The sequence below is a fragment of the Amblyraja radiata genome, chromosome 4, assembly GCF_010909765.2.
Source record: "Amblyraja radiata isolate CabotCenter1 chromosome 4, sAmbRad1.1.pri, whole genome shotgun sequence".
Lineage (NCBI taxonomy): Eukaryota > Metazoa > Chordata > Chondrichthyes > Rajiformes > Rajidae > Amblyraja > Amblyraja radiata.
The window spans coordinates 70,539,353-70,560,879 of record NC_045959.1 but is presented as its reverse complement, the minus strand read 5'-3'; the positions used below and the strand labels follow the sequence as shown (position 1 = coordinate 70,560,879).

The following is a 21,527-nucleotide window of genomic DNA, read 5'->3' as shown; positions in this document are numbered from 1 at the left end:
CTTCTGAAGCCAAGCCATTATTTTATTTTATTTTATTTTTTTGAAAGCAAAATTCAAACCAAGTGAATGAAAACAGGCTTCAAATATTTGTAATTCTTTCCATGTGGTATTAATAAATTGTACAAGATTACCACTCAACCTCACCCTTGGCAACCATTTTGTCTTTGGACGTTTTCAATTTGACAGGTTTTACATAATTTAAGTCTTCAGTTTTCAGGTGAAAAGCATGAGTCAGCCTAAAACAGTCAATAACTATGTGTTCAACATGATCCCACCACCAGTCACAGCTTCCCATCGCTGCCCTTTTTTGCTTTTCATGGTGATCACTCCCTGCACATCATCTTGTTTCACTCATTCCATCCCCAGATACTTTCCCCTGCAGGTGCAGGATATCAGTTCAGTTCAGTTTTATTTGTCATATGTAGGTTAACACAGGGTCAACGGTACAATGAAATGTGTTTGACAAGACAACGGGTCATCTCAGCAATGATATTACATGGCTAAAATTAAGGTAAAAAAAGATAAGATAAAAGTGACTGGTAAATATAAGACAATAATAAATAAAATAATCAACATATGTGTTTATGAGTTCAGAAGCCTGGTGGCATGATGATAAAAACTGTTCTTAAGTCTAGTGGTACTTTCAGCCATGCTCCTGTATCGTCTGCTTGAGAACAGGAGAAGGAGAACAGTCTGTGTGCTGGGTGGCTGTGGTCCTTGATGGTGCTGTGTGCCTTCCGCAGGCACCGCCTGTGGAAAATGTCCTGAATGGCCGGGAGACAGTTGCCAGAGATGTGCTGTGGTGATTTGTGGCTGTGGGCAGAACAGTTCCCGTACCAGACTGTGATGCAGCCCGTCAGCAGACTCTCGATGGTGCAAGTGTAGAAGTTTGTGAGGATGCTGGTGTGTATGCCAAACTTCCTCAGTTCTCGCAGGAAAAAGAACCGCTGGTGGGCTTTCTTTGTTATTGTGTCTGTGTGCAGTGTCCAAGAGAGGTCCTCAGTGATGTGCACACCGAGGAACTTGAAGCTGCTGACCCTTTCAACCTCAGCATCACCGATGTGGATGGGGAGGTGTCTACTCCCCTGCTGTCTCCTGTAGTCCACAATCATCTCTTTAGTTTTGCTGACATTGAGAGAGAGGTTATTTTCCTGGCACCAGCTGTTTAGTGCCTTTACCTCCGCTTTATAGGCCGTCTCATTATTGTCTGATGAGGCCCGGGATGGGCCAACAAACTTTAAGATGATGTTGGAGCTGTGCTTAGCAGTACAGTCGTGCATGAACAAGGAGTACAGGAGAGGACTGAGTACACAGCCCTGTGGTGCGCTGTTGAGGATCAGTGAGGAAGAGGTGTGGCTGCCAATTCTCACCACCTGGGGCCTGCCCGCCAGGAAGTTGAATATCCAGCCGCAGATGGAGGTCTCCAGTCCAAGATCAAGGAGCTTGCGGACATGTTTTGAGGGAATGATAGTGTTGAATGCCGAGCTGTAGTCAATGAAGAGCATTCTCACATATGTATTCCCTTTGTCCAGGTGGGTGAGCGCAGTATGAGTTGCCATGGCGATGTCATCGTCCGTGGCCCTGTTTGGTCTATAAATGCCGATATGTAACACCTGTCCCCACATCTCCTCTCTCACTTCCATGCAGGGATGCCAACAGTCTTTCCAGGTGAGAAAGAGGTTCATGTGCATCCCTTCCAATCTTGTCTACTGCATTTGGTACTCCAGATGTGGCCTCCTTTACATTGGCAAGACCAAGTGTAGACTAGGCAATTATTTCACTGAACATTTGCGCTCAGTTCACTAACTTCTACTGGATCTCCGAGTTGCTAACCATATTGTCTCCCTTTCCTATTTTCACATTGATCTTTCCGTCCTGGGCCTTATCCAGTGCCAGAGCGAGGCCACCCACAAAGTAGTGAAACAGCACCTCATATTCCACTTGGGTAGGTAACAACCCAATGGTATTAACACTGAATTATTTAACTTCACATAATACCGCTCCCACACATTCTTTCCTGTGCTTCCATCTACACCCTGGTACACATCCATTTCTCCCACCCCAGAGTCACCCTGCTCCTTTCCCTGCCTTTGAACACTCATCTCCCATTCCCGGGCCTCCATATCCTTTTTATCCCCATTTTCTCCTGACCGTCTGTCACTTGCTGCCTTCCATCCACATCCCTTGCTCTGGCTGTACATTTTGCTCCTTTTATCTCCTGATCTGATTTATTTTTCTCTCCTTTTGACCACTAGCCTTTATCACTTACTCCACCCATTTGCCAATCAAACCTGTAATCAACTTGTATATCACTTGCCAACTTTGTCCAGTCCCCGCTTTTCTTTTCCAGCTTTCGCCCCCTACTCCAATCAGCCTGAACACGGATCCTGACCAAAAATGTAGCCTGACCATTTACCCCCAGATGCTGTCTGACCCACTGTGTCCTTCCACCACTTTGTGCTTTGTTCAAGATTCCAGCATCAACAGTCTCGTGTCTCCAATAACTATTTGTTCCTAAAATATCGGTGAAATACACGATAAATGATTTTAAGTTGAGCTGACTGCTTATTTTATGCATTTGTTTTCAATTAAAATGTCATTCACACAAAATTGTTTTTGTGTGCTGAGTTTAGAAGTTATTACTGCGTATAAATCATGCTGGAATGCAAGTCATGTGTGATTGATGTGTTTTATAAGGATGAGTGAAAAAACAGGTGAATTCAGGCTTGACAGGTTTATCAAACTACACAGATTCAAGAATACATTGCTTTCAGTCACAGTTATTCAGTCACTTATTTTTATTTAAAGGCCACCATCTTCATGAAAAAGTATGAAGTGGCGGCGCTGGTGAACGGCTGCGGCTCGCCTGCAGTCCGTTTGTTTTTACTTTCTTGTGTTGTTTTTTTTGTTTTGTCTAGCTACGTTTTTGTTTTTTTAGGTTGTGTTTATGTGGGGGGGGGGTATGGGGGGTTGAAACAGGGCTTGCTGTCTCTCCCTTCGGGGGAATGCAACTTTTTTGTCGTATCCCCCTTCTCTGCCTCCGTCTGCGCTGAGGCCTAATGGCGGAGCTGGTGACCTCGAGGCTCCGGAGGCAGCCTGTCAGGACTCGCCCTGGGTTCGCTCCCATGAGGGCGGCCCAGCTCGGGGCTGGAACGGCGCTCCCGTGAGGGGCTGTGACGCTCCCGTGAGGGCGGCCTGGCGAGGGGCTGAGACGCTCCCATGTTGGCGGCCCAGCCCGAGGGTAACGCCGCTCCCATCGGGGCGGCCCAGCCCGAGGGAAACGGCGCTCCCGTGGGGGCGGCCCAGCCCGAGGGAAACGGCGCTCTCGTGGGGGCGGCCCAGCTCGAGGGTGGAACGGCGCTCCCATTGGGGCGGCCCAGCTCGAGGGTGGAACGGCGCTCCCGTGAGGGCGGCCCAGCCCGAGGGAAACGGCGCTCCCGTCGGGGTGGCCCAGCTCGAAGGTGGAACGGCGCTCCCGTCGGGGCGGCCCAGCTCGAGGGTAACGGCGCTCCCGTGAGGGCGGCCTGGCGCGGGGCTGAGACGCTCACGTGAGGGCGACCTTGCGCGGGGCTGGAACGGTGCTCCGGTGGCTGAGACGGCGTTCTGGCGGCGGCGGCCTGAGTCCGGGGTTTGGCCGCGGGCCAGTGGACAACGTCGTCTACAGCTGCGTCCGCTGGACTGGAGGGCGGCAGCTTCGACCACCCCGGGCCGCGGTGTTTGAACCGGCCCGTTCGCGGAGCTCGGTGAGCCGCGGGACTGATTTACCATCGCCCGGTGGGGTATCGCCTCAGCGCAGAGGGAGAAGAGGAGGGAAGAGACTGCAGCCCTAGAGATTTTTACCTCTATCACAGTGAGGAGGAGCTTGGTGGACTCACTGTGGTGGATGTTAATTTGTGTTTACTGTCTGTTCTGTTGTCTATTATTGCATTATTGTATGTATGACTGCAGGCACGAAATTTCGTTCAGACTGAAAGGTCTGAATGACAATAAAGGAAATTCAATTCAATTCAATTCAATGAAGTAATTATTTTAATATGCAGGAATCATGTGGAACAAATGGCGGTTAGAATTATTTTAATTTAAACATGTTGGCACTTTAAATTACCCTGCAAAAAATTGTTGGTTGACACCAGGATCTGAATTCTGAATGGAACTCCTTTGCACAACTTTACAAAATAGTAAGGGGAAGATGCAATATTATTTTCAGATTGGATACTGTTATAAATGCAACTTGTAACAAGCTTTTCGACAGGAGGCATTAGAAGCAAAAGGCTACATTAATTTTTACAATTGGTTATTTGCTAGAAAGAAAAGCACCATTTTGCAATAACCCCAGCCTGGTCACAGGCTCGGTCTCAAGTTTACACTGTGATCATTGATTCCAGCCATGTCAGTATACTGTCATTCAAAGGGGGAGAATAATATGTGAGTCTGATGCAGAATGGGTGGGAACAGGATTCATGGAGGTGGGTATAGGTTGGCAGTCATGGGAGGAACAGATGGAAGGGAACCTACGACTGAGCTCAAGTAGAAAAATAATGGAATTTATAGCAGTGGTTTAAAAGGTAATTGCAATGTTAGAAGAGAACTGGTGGCGGTACTGCAATGTGTCAGTCATCAATCCATTACAGCAGAGCCTCCCAGTGAGGGATCAATTACTCTGCTCACCCTTTCACTGTTCTGCATCAAACATTTAAAATTGCTGCTGTGCACCTGGCTAGCCTATATTATTTAAAACAATATTCTGTACTAATACATTACAAGTGGCAAATAACTACCTCCATCATTATCTATGACCACCAAGGCTGCGCCATGCCGTTTGACTGCTCAGCTGGCATGAGGTCAGAGAAAGTCAACATTCCTGTGCTCAGCATGAACAAAATCAAAGCCTTCCTTTCTGACTACTCCCAGAACAGGCATGCTTTAGCTGTGAGAGTATCATCTTCTCAGGCTCAGTCAAAATAGCAGAAAACTTGGGACTTTAATTCAGCCCAGCTGAGGTTCTCAGATCACTGGCGAATGCCTCCACTCCAGAAAATGGGCCGTTCAAAATTATCTCATGCACTTGCACCCCAAAGAATGTTTTTTCTGGAGAAAATAAATCCAGTGAGGTAGAGTAATTTCCCACTACCTCAAGTGGAATGCAGAAGAAGATAATTTATATTTTTGAGGAATGATTAAATAACCTCTCTTTACTTAAAGTGAAAGATCTTGTATATTTATATATAGAGTTTCATCCCATCATGACATTAAGGAAAATAGCCAGAGCAAAATTGTGTGGAAACAAATTACAAAAACTAGTTAGATGTGATTATGGTATGCTTGATTATACTTGTTTGTTTGCATCCAACTGACTATATTTCAGCATCAATCCAACATGATTTCTCCATCGAGGTACCACTAGGTTTGGGATTACTGAGCAAGCACAGAAGTCCTGAATTTATTGGCTGCTCTTTGGCGGTGACTTTCCAACTGTGTTCTGTTAGTGAAAGCCTTGTGGTGTGAACCTTCAGTCATTCTCCAGCGGCTATGCTGGGGAATCTGAGGGACAAATGTGTGCCATAATGGTTCTGGTGCATAATAATGAGCTACACATTTCAAATGGATTAAGTTGTCTGCAAGAGAGTAGGATAAGTATTAATTTGAAAATAATCTGCTGGATGGACAGGGGGAAATGGAAAAAGCAAACAAAGAGATAGCGAGAACCTAGGTGGACTGGTAGTAATGAGAAAGGAACTGGGTATAGGTGACCTGAAACTGAAAAGTTATGCTGTTCCCTAAAAATTAAGATAGACCCAAAATGCTCAGCGGGACAGGCAGCATCGCTGGAGAGAAGGAATGGGTGACGTTTCGGGTCGAGATACTTCTTCAGAATTTAATTATTCTCTCAGTACATGTGACAAATGGACATTCTTGACTCTTGATTCATTGTAAATACCATTGGGTTGAAGGCTTACTAAGTGTTGTTTAGACCAACACCTCATCAGTTGACAAGCAAAAGTAGGAAAAGATTTGGATCGTTGCTCAATTATTTTTGTATTGAAATATCCTTTGCTTCAACTACAACACATTTCAAAAGAGTATCCCCCTCATTTTTGACTCTCTAAATGATGTTCTGGCATCATTTTGGATAGAACAAACCAAAACCAAAAAGACAACTCAAAAAGTCCCTAATAGCTGACCAATACTACTTCTCTTCTCTACCTGTCCAAATTAATTACAAGAACATAACACTACCATTGCAGAATGTAGTTAGAGGATATTAGTCCACCATTCCAGGGAAGGCAGGGATGTGGTGTACCAATGTCATTAAAATGTTGAACGAAAATCATGTGCCAAAAGATGTAAAAGATTATAACATTTCCAATTGTGCTGAATAACTGATTTTAGGAAAATGTATTTTATGTTTCCTCCACCCAAGCACAAAATGAATTCAGATTAACTTTGCCAATGATAATAGACAACATCCATTCTCTATATTTTGAAAGAAAGCTTCAGTATAATAGCTGGTGTGTCTCAGGCATCTGTTACTCTATTGTTTATTATGCTTTAAACATCTGATCAAAGGCAGCATGAACAGCTGACAGCATTGGGTAAGAAAAATACTGGTCCGTGACAATAGCCCAGCTGCAGTGCAGACCTTAATTGAGGGATAACTGTTCAAGAGCTGAGAGAGCTGTGGGACTGACATTACATTGTTAATGTGGAAAGTTAACTAACAATGTCCGATCACAAAAATATAGAGAAAAAAATAAAGGCAGGTAAATCGATGTTCAATTATCCTCCTCCCAAGCGTTTACAAAGCAACGAAGTGTGTAATTATGGCTATGAGTAATTTTTGTTATCATAAATAGCTGCTACTCACCATGACTTTCTCAGTTCCGGTTCTGATAGAACCTATGGACAGCACAGTGATGCAGCTGGTATAGCTGTTGCCTCACAGCATCAGTGACCCGGGTTCAGTTCTGACCTCGGGTGCTGTCTGTGACCGCGTGGGTTTCCCCTTGGTGCTCCGTTTTCCTCTCACATCCCAAAGATGTGCGGGTTTGTAAATTAATTGGTCTTTGCAAATTGCACCTAGTGTGTAGGGTCTGGATGCAAAAGTGGGATAACTTAGAACGTGTGAACGGTTGATCTATGGTTGGTGTGAACTCAGTCGGCTGAAGGGCCTGTTTCCATGCTGCATCTTTCAATCAATTTTGATCAATTCAATTACACCAAAACACAATGTGTTTTTTATCTAGACCAAACAAAAGGAGACTCATTGCCAGTGGGCCTAGGCAACAGCAATTGCCTGAAATATAAGTAGAACATACTGGGAAAGACCTAACACATCAGGCAATATCTGAGGAAAGAAGTGGAGTTGAAATTTCAGATCAATGAGGAAAGAACAAGAGAGAATTGGCAGAGGATAGAAATCCAGAGAGATTAAATGGTGAAGGTAATGATAATGTAAAGTAAATGTGATTGGTAATTAGGCCAAATAAATTAATTAAAAAGTGGTTATGTCGAGTAAGTACTGAGTGATAGTGAGCAGGTATTGGTGAAAATGATATCAGTAGAACTATACCACTACCTGGGCCTAACCTTTGTAGCCAGGAGGACTGCAAAGTATTTAATGTAAAAATGAGGTGCTGTCTTTGAAGGTAAAAAAAAAATGGCATGAGTGAAAATATCTGAGGCAATTAGAAAAATATTGGATGCCAATCATTGAAGAACCCAGGGCATTAAACAAGGATTTTACCTGCATCTGTGTAGATTAGGTAAGTGGCGGCGCTGTTAACAGCTGCGGCTCGCCTGCAGTCCGTCTGTCTTTACTTTTTTCTGTTGTTTTTTTTGTCTTGTTTTGGTTAAGTTTTAGTTTGTTGGGTTGTGTTAGAGGGGGGGGTGAAACATGTTCTCTGTCTCTTCCTTCAGGGGAATGCGACTTTTTTGTGTCGTATCCCCCTTCTCTGCCTCCGTCTGCACTGAGGCCTAATGGCGGAGCTGGCGGCCTCCAGCCTGCGACCAACCCCGAGGCTCCGGAAGCAGAGCCAGCCAGGACTCACCAACGAGAAGCTGGCCGTCTTCGGGGCTGAGGCAGCGGTGGCCCGACTTGCTGGTGCAGCGTTCTGGCTTTCGGCGGCGGCCTGGAGCTGATGCAGCGGGGCTCGGAGCTGAGACTGCGGGACCCGGAGCTGGGGCAGCGGCCTGGAGCTGGGGCTGCGGCCCGGAGCTGGGGCAGCGGCCCGGAGCGGAGACTGCGGGACCCGGAGCTGGGGCGGCGGCCCGGAGCGGAGACTGCGGGACCCGGAGCGGAGACTGCGGGACCCGGAGCTGGGGCGGCGGCCCGGAGCGGAGACTGCGGGACCCGGAGCGGAGACTGCGGGACCCGGAGCGGAGACTGCGGGACCCGGAGCAGAGACTGCGGGATCCGGAGCTGGGGCAGTGGCCCGGAGCGGAGACTGCGGGGCCCGGAGCGGGACTCGGAGTGGAGACGGCGCGGGCCGTGGCGGGCCGTCACGGAGTGGAGACGGCGTTCCGGCTTTCGGCGGCGGCGGCGACATCACCACGGTGGTCCGCTGGACTGGAGGGCGGCATCTCCGGCCTGGATCGATCGCCTCAGCGCAGAGGGAGAACAAGGAGGGAAGAGACGGAGACTAAAGACTTTGCCTCCATCACAGTGAGGATGTGCTTGGTGAACTCACTGTGGTGGATGTTTAATTTGTGTTTATTATATGTTTTGTTTTTATTGGTTCTGTGTATGACTGCAGGCAACATAATTTCGTTCAGACCGAAAGGTCTGAATGACAATAAAGGAATCTAATCTAATCTAATCTAATTATTGAAAGGAGACATCTTGTTTGTTTGATTTGTTAGTGTTTCTGAGGATCTTACCAACAGAGAAGATGAAACGTTGCCCATTTCCTTCGCTCCATAGATGCTGCTGCACCCGCTGAGTTTCTCCAGCACTTTTGTCTACCAAGATGAGGACAATCCAGTTTGTGATTCATAGAAGAGATGAGTAAATTAAAATAGAAAGAATAATATTATGGTTAATAAATTGGTGTGGATTGAGGCTTAGTTATTGGAAGGAACAGAGAGGTTAGAAATCAATGGATCATTTTGTCGTTGTGACCAGTGGGGTATAGTGGAGATTGGTTCTGGAGCCTCACCTGTTACACATGATACCAATGATTCAGTTGAGCGGATCAAATGTAACATATACAACCATGGCAATGATACACAGCTGAGCAGTAGTGTCAGTTGCGAGGAGAATTAAGGGAGAAAGTAGACAGGCTAAGAGAATGAGTGAAAACACGGCAGGTGAAATGTAAGATAGAAAAATCTGATGTTTTCATAGTTTTGGAGAATGCAATAGGCAGGCAGTGATATTGAGAACTATTGACGTATAGAGAACCTGGCTGTCCTCGTCCACGCATCATTGAAAGTTGCTTTATTTGGCCATTGAAAGTTGAAGTGCATGTATAGTAAGCAATTAGGAATCTAAAGCTATGCTGGTCTTTATTTCAAGAGAATTTTATGACGAGGGTGAAAATGCCGCATTCCAATTATAAAGGGGCTGCACATGGAATATGGTATACAAGTCTTGTCTTCCTACCTAATCAACACATGCAATAAAGGGATTGCAGCAAAGGTTCACCAGATTGATTCCTGTGATCTGGAGATCCGTTCTTAAAAAGAGATTAAACAGACTGGGCCTGTACACTGCAGAATTTAGAAGAATGACGCATAATCTCATGGAAACATAAAATTTGAGCTGGTCACTATCATATAAGTTTGGGAAATTTTTCTTAAACATCATTTGGCTTTGCCACTGCAGTATTATGACCACACAAACTATCCTCTGTCACATTCCCTGCTGAAAATAATGAGCTTCTTGGATTGAATATTGCCGACTGTTCAGATCCAAGATTGATATGACCAGGCTGGCATTTATTTAAATGTGGTTGTTTGCCTTTTCAAAGTTATTATGGGATTTTTTGTTCAGTGTCCATAACATTCACATCTGTTACTCCACTGCTACAAGGAACAGGATTCTGTGTGCTCATGACAGCATGACAGTAAATCTCACAGAATTTGAACTGTATTTACATTTTGGGGGAATGTTCGATTGAACATCCTTTACTCCCTCAGATGTTTCCCTCTAGATATTGAACTTCAGTTGATATTGAATTTTACAATTGTACAAGATGTTTGTGAGGCCGTACTTGGAGCATGGGGTTCAGTTTTGATTACCCTACAATAGGATAGATGCCATTAATCTGAAAAGAGTGCAGAAAAGGTTTATGAGGATGTTACCATGACTAACACCATGTTATAGGAAAGATGTTGTCAAGCTGGAAAGGGCACAGAGAAGATTTACAAGGATGTTGCCAGGGCTAGAGAGTTTGAGCTAGAGGGAGAAATTGAGTAGGCTGGCTATCTATTACTTGGAGCGGATGAGAGGTGATCTTATAGAGGTATATAAAATCATGAGAGGATAGATCGGGTAGATGCAGAGTCTCTTCCCAGAGTATGCGAATCGACGACCAGAGGATATAGGTTTAAGGTGAAGGGGAAAAGATTTAATTCGATTAAAAGAATCAGAGGGTAACTTTTTCACAAAGGGTGTATGGAACAAGCTGCCAAAAGGAGGTAGTTGAGGCAGGGACTATCCCAACATTTAAGAAACAGTTAGACATGTAACTGGATAGGACAAGTTTGGAGGGATATGGACCCCCAGGTGGGCAGGTGGGACTAGTGTAGCTGGGACGTTGGCAAGTGTAAGAAAGTTGGGCTGAAGGGCCTGTTTCCACACTGCATCACTCTATGCCTCTATGACACAAGCCTGAGCTATAGGAAGGGTTTGGACAAGCTAGAACTTTATAATTGGAGTGCAGGAAGCTGAGGGATGTACTTACAAAGGTTTATAAAATCATGAGTTTAAGTTTAGTTTATTGTCATGTGTATGGAGGTACAGTGAAAAGCCTTTGTTGAGAGCTAACGAGTCAGTGGAAAGACAATACATGATTACATTCGAGCCATTCACAATGTATAGATACATGATAAAGGAAATAATATGAATAAGGTTTAGTGCAAGATGAAGCCTGCAAAGTCCAATTAAATATAGCCCAAGAGCCTCCAATGAGGTAGATAGCAGTTCAGGATTGCTCTCTAGTTGTAGGATGGCTCAGTTGCCTGATATCAGCTGGAAAGAAATGGTCCCTGAATATGGAGATATACGTTTTCACACGTCTATACGTTTTACATGATGGGAGCGTGCAGAGGAGAGAGTGACCAGGGTGCGACTCGATTATGCTGAAAGCCTTGCCGAGGCAGTGTGAGGTAAAAATGGAGTCAATGGAAGGGAGGTAGGTTTGCGTAATGGTTGGTGCTGCATCAACAATTCTCTGCAATTACTTGCAGTGTTGAATGGAGCTATTTCTGAATCTTGCTGTGACGCATCCAGATAAAATGCTTTCTACATGAGAGGATTAGATAGGGTGAATGCACCCCCCCCCCCCCCCCCCCCCCCCCCCCCACAGGGTAGGGGAATCAAGAATTAGGTTTAAGATGAAAGGGGAAAGATTTAATAGAAACTTGAAGGGCAACATTTTCACACAGAGGATGGTAGGTATATGGAAGTGTTGTTTTGTATGAATCGGACGGACAAATGGAATGGGCCATGGGTTGCTCACACAAGATCAAGAAAGTCTCCCCGTGACCTCATGGGTTTTCTCCGAGATCATCGGTTTCCTCCCACACTCCAAAGACGTAGAGGTTTGTAGGTTAATTGGCTTGGTGTATGTGTAAATTGTACCTAATATGAGTAGGAAATGTGCGGGGATCGCTAGTCGGTGCGGACTTTGGTGGCCGAAGGGCTGTTTCCGTGCTGTATCTCTAAAAAAAAAAAGGAAATATTTAGAGTTTTTTTAAATTGGCAAGGTGTCCTCTTCAAAGGAGTAGCTTGCTGCACCTGATTGGATTTGGGCTAGAGCAAAAATAGGCAGGCAGAGCAAAGAGAAAGACAGGTCTTGAAATAGTTTGAGTTTCCAATTATAGGAAGGAAGCTTAGAATAGGAATTACCCTGTAAAATGATTTGGCATAGAGGAAGGATTATAGATATTTGCTCGCTTCACTTCCATTTCTTGGCTGGAATATGTGCACAGATGTTTGTCCCAGTTTACTATTGTTCTATGTACATAATAGGAGATTGATTTAAATTCTGCGATTAAGCCAGTGACGGTGGCAGGGCAAAAGACCAATTGTGGATTTATCTTTGAATTTCACTTGAATATTGTCAGGTTCTGTGAGGAAGTGATGGTTGAAGTTTCTGTGGTACTTTAAATGATACTTTCAATGATACTATATTGTCACATGTACCTAGGTACAGCAAAATGCTTTGTTTCCAGTAAAATCATACAGCAGACCTCACCTAGGCTGTATACAGGTGTGCCACGTTTTGCCGGCAAGAAAGTTGCAGAAGTTCACCGAACAGTCCCATCTATTGGCTGTTGCTGCACTTGATCGGGTAGCTCTCCGGCCCTCCTCGCTCTGCACTGGTTCCCTCGCTCTCGACAGTTGCTCATGGGTCCCATCGACACCGGGTTTGGTGTCCATGCTGCAGGGCTTGTCCCCACTCTCGGCAGCCCGCTAGGACAGTTCTGTGAGTCCCGGGACTGAAATATTAACTCTTTCTCTCCGCAGACACTGTCTGATGTGCTGAGTGTTACCAGCATTGCCGGTTTTTGTTTCTGATTTCCATTGTCTACCGTTTATTTGATTTTCGCCTTGCAGTGGAGTTTTTTTAAAACTGTATCTTGGTACAGGTGACAAACATAAACCAAGACCAATTGCAGAGTCTCAAGATGTGATCAAAAATCAACATCAGGATTTTCTGTTCAGGAGTCCCTTTAACTAATTCATCCGCCTTGAAGGGCAGGTCCTATCAAACTGCTACTTTTAAATAACAGCACGGGTGCATGAGAAGATGAAACTCATAGAATTCAAGACGAGAGTCATCATCCTGTCTTAAATCTCCATGCATCCCATTGCAGCCAAACATTGTAAAAGTCATTTGTGAAGGAATTTCTACAGCTAGCTTCATTATTATCCTGACTTGATCTATGCCTTGACGCACGCCTGCACAGACGTTAAATTGACTGTAAGAACGGCTATTACAGGTTTTCCCCAGGTTACAACAGAGTCCGTTCATGAGAACTGTTCATAACCTACAACTGTTCGCAAGTCTTAAATTGAGTCACTTGGCAATTTATTTAAATAAAAAGAGAGACCAACCAAGTGCAATGTGCAGTTAAGGCAGGGCATTAAATTTAAGTATAGAAGCTGAGATGCTAGGTTACAATTATGCAAGACATTGGTGATACCGCACTTATGGTATTGTGTTCAGTTTTGCCCACCGTACTACAGGAAGGATGTTGTGAAGCTGAAAAGAGTGCAGAGAAGATTTACAAGGATGCTGAGAGGGCTTGTAGGCCTGAGCTATAGGGAGAAGTAGGGCAGTGTAGAACGTCATTCCTTGGTACGCAGGATGCTGACTGATTATCTTATAAAGTTGTAGAAGATCAGGTGAATGATTTTGCCTAGAGTAGGGAATTCAAGAACCAGAGGACATAGATTTAAGTGAGAGGGGAAAGATTTAATTTGAGTCCAAGGCGCAACTTTTTCCACACAAAGGTGCTGGGTACATGGAACCAGCTTTTAGAGGAGGTAGTTGAGGCAGGTGCCATAACAGCATTTCAAAGACCTTTGGACAGGTGCATAGATAGGAAAGATTTAGAAGGATATGGGCCAAATGAGGGCATGTAGAACTAACGTAGATGGGGCCTCATGGTCAGCATGGACAAGTTGGGATGAAGGGCTTGCTTCTGTGTTGTATGATTCTATGACCATTCAGATATTGCCACAAACTGAGTTCCCACCAGGCAGGATGTTTTCAGTCAGGCATATAGAAAATCCAAAGATAGACACAAAATACTGGAGTAACACAGTGGGACAGGCAGCATCTCTGAAGAGAAGGAATGGGTGATGTTTTGGGTCGAGACCCTTCTTCAGACTGTCGTGCCAATCTCCTGATACTTGTTTGTATGTGCAGGCTATCGAACACTCATAATCTAGGGAGGAAATGCACTTGTCAGATTTCCTGAGCATGTTTTATACAAATAAGAATGACTCCAGCATGCTTATTAAAATAAAAGTATGAATAACTTTAGTTTTGTTTATAGGCACAGCATGGAAATAGGCCCTTTGGCCCACATCGACCCTGTTGTCACTGGTTCTATATTATCTCTCTTTCTCAACTACTCCCTACACATTAGGGGGAGCTTTTACTGAGGCCAATTAACCTACAAACCCGCAAGTGTTTAGGATATGGGAGGAAACTGGAGTACTCAAAGAAAATCCAGAACTCTGATGCTGTGAGGCAGCAGCTCCACTGAGCCACCGTAATGTCCCTTTTTTAAATATAAAACTAAGAATTAGTTTCTCAGATAGTCCAGCCAAGACTAATAGACCATTTTCCATTACTTTTATTTAATTACAGTACATAACAATAATACAAGCTTCAAATGATCAGTATTGCAGTGAAATGTTGACAACGATGCGCTTAGCTAACTCTAATCCCTGGAATTCCCAACCTGACAGTTTCCACCCCTTGACCTTTACCTGCTCTCATGATTTGCCTCAGAATTTTATGGAACTACTTGGGATTAACAACACTGGAATGTTAAGCCTAAGCAGCTTGTGCAAAATTTGGTTCTAGATTCCCCCCACCTTCTATTTCTACATATAACCATCCAAAACTGCTCCCTAGTGTGCTGCCCCTGAAAATACCAGAAGTATTTATTTTGAATTGTTCCAATGGGAGCAAAGTTTGTAATTATAATATTTTTTTGTTATGGATACATACACTGTTTAAACATGTTTGCAATGCAACTTTTTTTATTTCCAGAAAGGCCCCGTATTATTTCAGAACCTCAAAATGTGCATGTTACGCTAGGAAATACTGCACATTTCACCTGCAGAGCGGAGGGGAATCCGAAGCCAAAAATTGTCTGGCTGCATAATAAGTGAGTTTGATGTATATCATTTTGCATATCATTGATGTATATCCATTTAAATATAATGCTGTTATAATAAGGGTTGATATAAAGATATTAATATCAGAATGCTGATTTCATATTTTTATGAAAATCTAATTAAAGCAGTTGAAATGCAATCTGACTACTATTTAATAATCATTAAATAAACTGTAATAGGCCAAAATGATAATGTTAAGATAAAATATTCGATATATATTTCTCTAGCTAGAACAGATTTAAAATGAATGAGAAAAAAATTGCTATTAAAGTTTATATTTATATGCTATTTATAAACTATGACCAACACTTTCACCAAATGTTAGGCTTAAAGGTTTATAGATAAATTGTATGCAGTGTCAAGATTTTATTGAGTTAAGCATGATTTCTACCTGAACTTTCCCTGTTTGACGGTTGACAACCATGCATTGAGCTAACTCTAATCCCTGGAAATCTCAACCTAACTGTCTCCAACTTGACCATTATCTGCTTGCATGATTTGCCTCGGAATTCTATAGAACTACATAAGTGATTGGAGCAGAATTAGGCTATTTGGCTCATCAAGTCTACTCCGTCGTTCAATCATGGCTGATTTATCTCTCCCCTCAATCCCATTCTCACTATAACCCTGACACCTGTACTAATCAGAATCTATCTATCTCTGCCTTAAAACTATCCATTGACTTCCACAGCCTTCTGTGGCAATGAGTTCCACAGATTCACCACCCTCTGACTAAAGAAATTCCTCCTCATCTCCTTCCTAAAGGAACATCCTTTTATTCTGAGGCTATGACCTCTGGTCCTAGACTCTCCCACTAGTGGAAACATCCTCTCTACATGCACTCTATCGAGGCCTTTCACTTTTCGGTAAATGAGGGACCCCTCGTCCTTCTAAACTCCAGTGAGTACAGGCCCAGTACCGTCATCATATGTTAACCCACTTATTTCTGGGATCATTCTCATAAACCTCCTCTGGACCCTCTCTTGCACCAGTACAACACAACACAGCTCAGATATGAGGCCCAAAATTGCTCACAACAAAATATACAACGAAAGACTGCTAGGCCAAAGCAGTTTGTGCAAGATTTAGTTCTGGATCCACCCTCCACCCTTTCTGATTAAATTCAACCAGTATAATCATCCAAAACCTCTCCCTCATATGCTGCTCCTGAAATGTACCAGAACTATTTATACTGAATTGTCCCAGTGGGAGCAAATTTTGTATTCATAAAATTCTTTGATGGAGTTTTTCAGAATATCTTATTTCATGTTGACTATTTTAGTTTCGCCTTTCCCCAAGATATTACTCATTACCCTTTGCCCACTATTTTAATCCCCATTATTTAATGTAGTGATTAAAATATTAAAAAACATTAAAAGTCTGTAACAAATATATTACAGTTTCTTTATTTTATTAAATCCTATATTTAAAATTGTTATAGCCGTATGAAGGCATCTCTGCTTTCAATAATTTGCATCCAGATTCTTGCTCTTTGAATATATTAACCAATTATTTTTCATTTCAACGTATAAGATTTCACATGATCCTGTGTTAATTTTTCAATCCTTTCCCATTTATAAAGTTTAACCTGCTTATCCTGTTTATGCTGTTGCAGTCCTCCTCAGTATGTACATTCCATCCATTTTGGCTATCTTTAATTCTATGCCTTTCATATCACATCAATGACATGTCAAGAAATTCATTTGGAAAACTTTGGTTTTCTTCAGTGTTATGACAGTGTAAAACCCATTTTCCCCATTGCAATACGCAATAACAACAATACAGCAGCCCAGAAATTCAACGCAGTTTTGTTTTCTAGCATTAGTAATGCTTGTACAACAAATGTGTTTGCCCTCTGCAATACTCCATTTGGTGCCTTACAGAGTAAGTTAAATCCTCTGACCTTCAGAAATTAGTCTTATTCCCCTCTCAAGTCAAGTCAAGTCAAGTCAAGTCACTTTTATTTCTATAGCACATTTAAAAAACAATTCTCGTTGACCAAAGTGCTTTACATTGGTGGAGGAACTAACGTTATACAACAGTGGTTCATAGATTAAGTACATACTCTACATTAATACATACATATAGCCCTCCCTCAGAGGACATCAAGAAAGGCTTGAGAGTAAAGATGAGTTTTACAGTAAGTCTCGACTTAAAAGAATCGATGGAGGGGGCAGTTCTGATGGGAAGAGGGATGCTGTTCCACAGTCTAGGAGCTGCAACTGCAAAGGCCCGGTCGCCCCTGAGCTTATGCCTAGATGTTCAGTAACCCCAAGTCGGCCGATCTGAGGAACCTGGAGGTGGTGTGGTGGGTAAGCAGACTTTTGATGTAGATGGGGGAAAGCACGTTAAGGGCTTTGTAAACATAAAGAAGGATCTTGAACTTTATTCGGAACCGCACAGGGAGCCAGTGGAGAGAGGCCAGAATCGGGGGGATGTGGTCCCTTTCTCGGGTGCCCATCAGGAGTCTCGCTGCCGCGTTTTGGACCAGTTGCAGGCGGGACAGGGAAGATTGGCTGATGCCAGTGTAGAGGGAGTTGCAGTAATTGATGCGGGAGGAGATAAATGTGTGGATGATCCTTTCAAGGTCATCAAACTGGAGGAATTGCTTTATTTTAGCTAACGTCCGAAGCTGGAAGAAGCTAGCTTTTACCACGGCATTGACTTGTTTGTCAAATTTCAATGCTGAATCAAATATCACGCCAAGGTTTTTGACGTGAGGTTTGAGTAATGGGGTAAGGCTTCCAAGGTTGCCTGCTATCGTTTTGATTGAGTCCGAGGGGCTGAGAAGAATGACCTCAGATTTACTCTTGTTTAGTTGGAGGAAGTTCTGGGCCATCCAACACTGTTCCGGGGGCGCTGTTCTGGCAGCAGCCATGTCAGCCATGTCAGCAGTGCGTCAGTTTTTTCAACTTCTTTTTATTTTTTAGTATGTTTTAAAGTGTGTATTTAATGTTTTTTTGTGTGTCTTGTGTGGGGGGTGGTGTGGGGGGGGGGTGAGGGGGAAACCGCTTCGGTCGCCTCCTCCATGGAGAGGCGACTTTTTCCAGGTCGCCTCCCCCATGGCCTAACATCAAGGATCGGCGCGGCCTTTCCCGGAGACGTGCCCGGGGCTTCAGCGGCGGGCGTAGCGTGGACTCTCGGCGTGGAGCGGGTGAACCCTCGCTGGGGTTCGCTGGAGGGGAGCGCTCCGTTTCGCTGGCCCGGGGCAGCCGGCAGCCTGAAGTCGCAGCCTGAAGTCGCGGTCTGCAGAGCTCTAGCTGGTGCGGCGTCTACAGCCCGGGATCCCTCGCGGGGGACCCGGGGGAAGAAGAAGCCATCACTGCCGGCCCGCGGCCAACTTCTACCGCGGGGCCGGCATGGACTTACCATCATCCCTGGAGGGGAGCTTCGACCGCCGGCCCTGCAGTCTACGGTGCTTCTGGCTGCGGCGGGGACTTTAAATCTTGACCACCGGCCTGCGGCCTACAACAATCTAAAGCCGCGGTCTCCGGTGAGGAAGAGCCGATCCTGGACTGAGTCTGGACTCTGGTCCTGTCCATGGAGGAGGACTGGCCAAATTTTTGTGCCTTCCACCACAGTGATGAATGCTGCGGTGGATGTTTGTGTTACATTTTGTGTGTTCTTTATTATTGTATCGCTGCTGACAACCCAATCCTTGCCGGGTCACTACTCGTGCGGTCGACCGGTTGGTGCAGAGAGTAGCTTTGAATGTTTGTCTCTTCGTTGATTGTGTCCCTTTCTTTTTTAAAAAGCTACTGTAATGCGCCCTTTAAATTGCCCCTCGGGGATGAATAAAGTGCTTGATTGATTGATTGATTGATTGATTGATTGATTGATTGATTGATTGATTGATTGATTGATATCCTCGAGGCAGTGGATAAGGTTAAGTAGATTTGATCGTTTTTTTGGGCTTCAGGGGGAGATAGAGTTGTGTATCGGCTGCGTAGCAATGGAAGGAAATGCCGTGCCTTTGAATGACTTGGCCGAAGGGGAGCATATACAGGGGTTCTGCTGTATATGCTGCGGGTTCCTTGTGGAACCCCACAGCAGAGATTAACTGGGGAGGAGAAAGAGTTGCCTATGTTAGTAGAGAAACTCCTACCTTTGAGGTAGGAGATGAACCAGCTCAGGGCAGTTCCATCAATACCCACCCCGTACCGGAGACGGTCAATTAGGATGGTGTGGTCGACAGTGTCAAATGCTGCGCTGAGATCGAGAAGGAGCAGGATTGCACACTCTCCTTATTTTTCCTGAAGCCCTACAACACCTGGTTTCTCTCCAATGCCCATCAATCTACTTTGATCATTTTGCTATTTACCCCAAAGGGGCAATTTACAATAAGCAGTTGAATATGTTAGAAGAAAGTAGAGCAACTGGTAGGAACTCGAGTAGTAACAAATACAAAGGAGCAAATTGTCAGCAACCGAGATTAAACTCAGCTGTAATTTTAGTTATAAGGTAAAATGTTGCACCAAGCTGTTAGGCATTCCTCTCCTTCCTCCACCCTCCTACATGAGTAACACAACCCAGATCTTATTAATGCCCAGTCTCCCCTTTTCCCATGGACTCGGTCTCAGTTCTGGGAGGAGGACACATTCCAGTGGAGAAAGTGTGCTACAGCCTTTTAGTAGCTTCTCAGGACTTTGACATGCTGGTGGGATTTAATACATAGATACATAGACAAAAGATGCGGGAGTAGGCCATTCGGCCCTTCGAGCCAGCACCGCCATTCAATGTGATCATGGCTAATCATCCACAATCAGTACCCCGTTCCTGCCTTCTCCCCATACCCCTTGATTCCGCTAGCCCTAAGAGCTATATCTAACAGTCACTTGAATGCATCCCGTGAATCGGCCATCATTGTCTTCTGAGGCAGATAATTCCACAAATTCACAACTCTCTATGTGAAAAAGTTTCTGCTCATCTCACTTCTAAATGACCTACCCTTTATTCTTAAAATGTGGCACCTGGTTCTCGAATCCCTAAACATCGGGAACATGTTTCCTGCATATAGCGTGTCCAATCTCTTAATAATTTTATATGTTTCTATAAGATCCCATCTCATCTTTCCAAATTCCAGTGATAACAAGCCCAGTCGCACCATTCTTTCAACATATGACATTCCCGCCATCCTGCGAATTAACCTTGTGAACCTACGCTACACTACCTCAATAGCAAGAATGTCTTTCCTCAAATTAGACCAAAACTGCACACAAAACTCCAGGTGTGGTCTCACCAGGGTCCTGTAAAAATGTCAAAGGACCCACATAGGAGATTAGTGGGCAAAATTAGGGCACATGGTATTCGGGTTAGAGTGCTGACATGGATAGAAAATTGTTTGGCAGACAGGAAACAAAGAGTAGGGATTAATGGGTCCCTTTCAGATTGGCAGGCAGTGACTAGTGGGGTGCCACAAGGCTCGGTGCTGGGACCACAGCTATTTACAATATACATGTATGATTTGGATGAAGGAAGTAACATTAGCAAATTTGCAGATGACAGAACGCTGGGTGGCTGTGTGAACTGTGAAGAGGATGCATTGTGACTTGGACAGATTGGGTGAGTGGGCAGATGCAGTATAATGTGGGTAAATGTGATGTTATCCATGTGAGGCAAAAACGGGAAGGGAGATTATTATCTGAATGGTGTCAGGTTAGGAAAAGTGGAGGTACAACGAGCCCAATATCATGTGCTCTAATTTTGCCCACTAATCTCCTGCGTGGGACCTTATCAAAGGCTTTCTGAAAATCCAGGCACATCACATCCACTGGCTCTCCCTTGTCCATTTTACTTGTTACATCCACAACAAATTCCAGAAGATTTGTCAAGCCTGATTTCCCCTTCGTAATCCATGCTGACTTGGAACGATCCTGTTACCGCTCTCCAAATGTGCCGCTATAACATCGCTATGTCAGGCTAACTGGTCTATAATTCCCTGCTTTCTCTCTCCCTCCTATCCTGTTGCAAATTGGGACTATAAATCAATGGTAAAGTGTTTTATTTCAGTGTGGCTGATGAAGTACGCACATTGGTACATGGAGATGGTAGAGTTGCAAAGTAAAAATGTTTTTTCCCCTTCAATTTGTACTAGGAAGCAATTTTAGAAAGTGTTGATATCATTCCAAACCAGTTGATTGGTGAGACTCGTGACTGGAGACAAGATTCTGTTCCAGTACTCAATGTGACACTGCCTCAGATCCAGCGACCTTGCATTATTTTAAAGCACATAATATAATTACCTCATTACAACAATCAGATCAAACCAGAAGGGTCTGAATAGCGTGAAATAAGCACCTGTCATTGCAACGTTTATCACTACCAAGGACATTGCTCCATGTTTTCCTTTCTCTTTCATGGACATGTCTGACAAGATCTTAATTGAACACAATTTGTCTGTGCCTTGTGGCGATTCTTTTGTGTACTGGGTATGCAAAAACAGAAT

At 44.2% G+C, this 21,527-nt stretch overlaps 1 protein-coding gene across 1 annotated transcript in view; it reads left to right on the top strand.

The window, feature by feature from the left end:
- The window catches only part of pxdnl (peroxidasin like), a 498,663-nt gene that overhangs the window by 285,778 nt on the left and 191,358 nt on the right, over window positions 1-21,527 (top strand). The window contains exon 7 of the mRNA XM_033020388.1: window positions 14,955-15,072. Within this exon, the coding sequence (XP_032876279.1) occupies window positions 14,955-15,072 (118 nt within the window). The remainder of the gene's footprint in view (window positions 1-14,954; window positions 15,073-21,527) is intronic.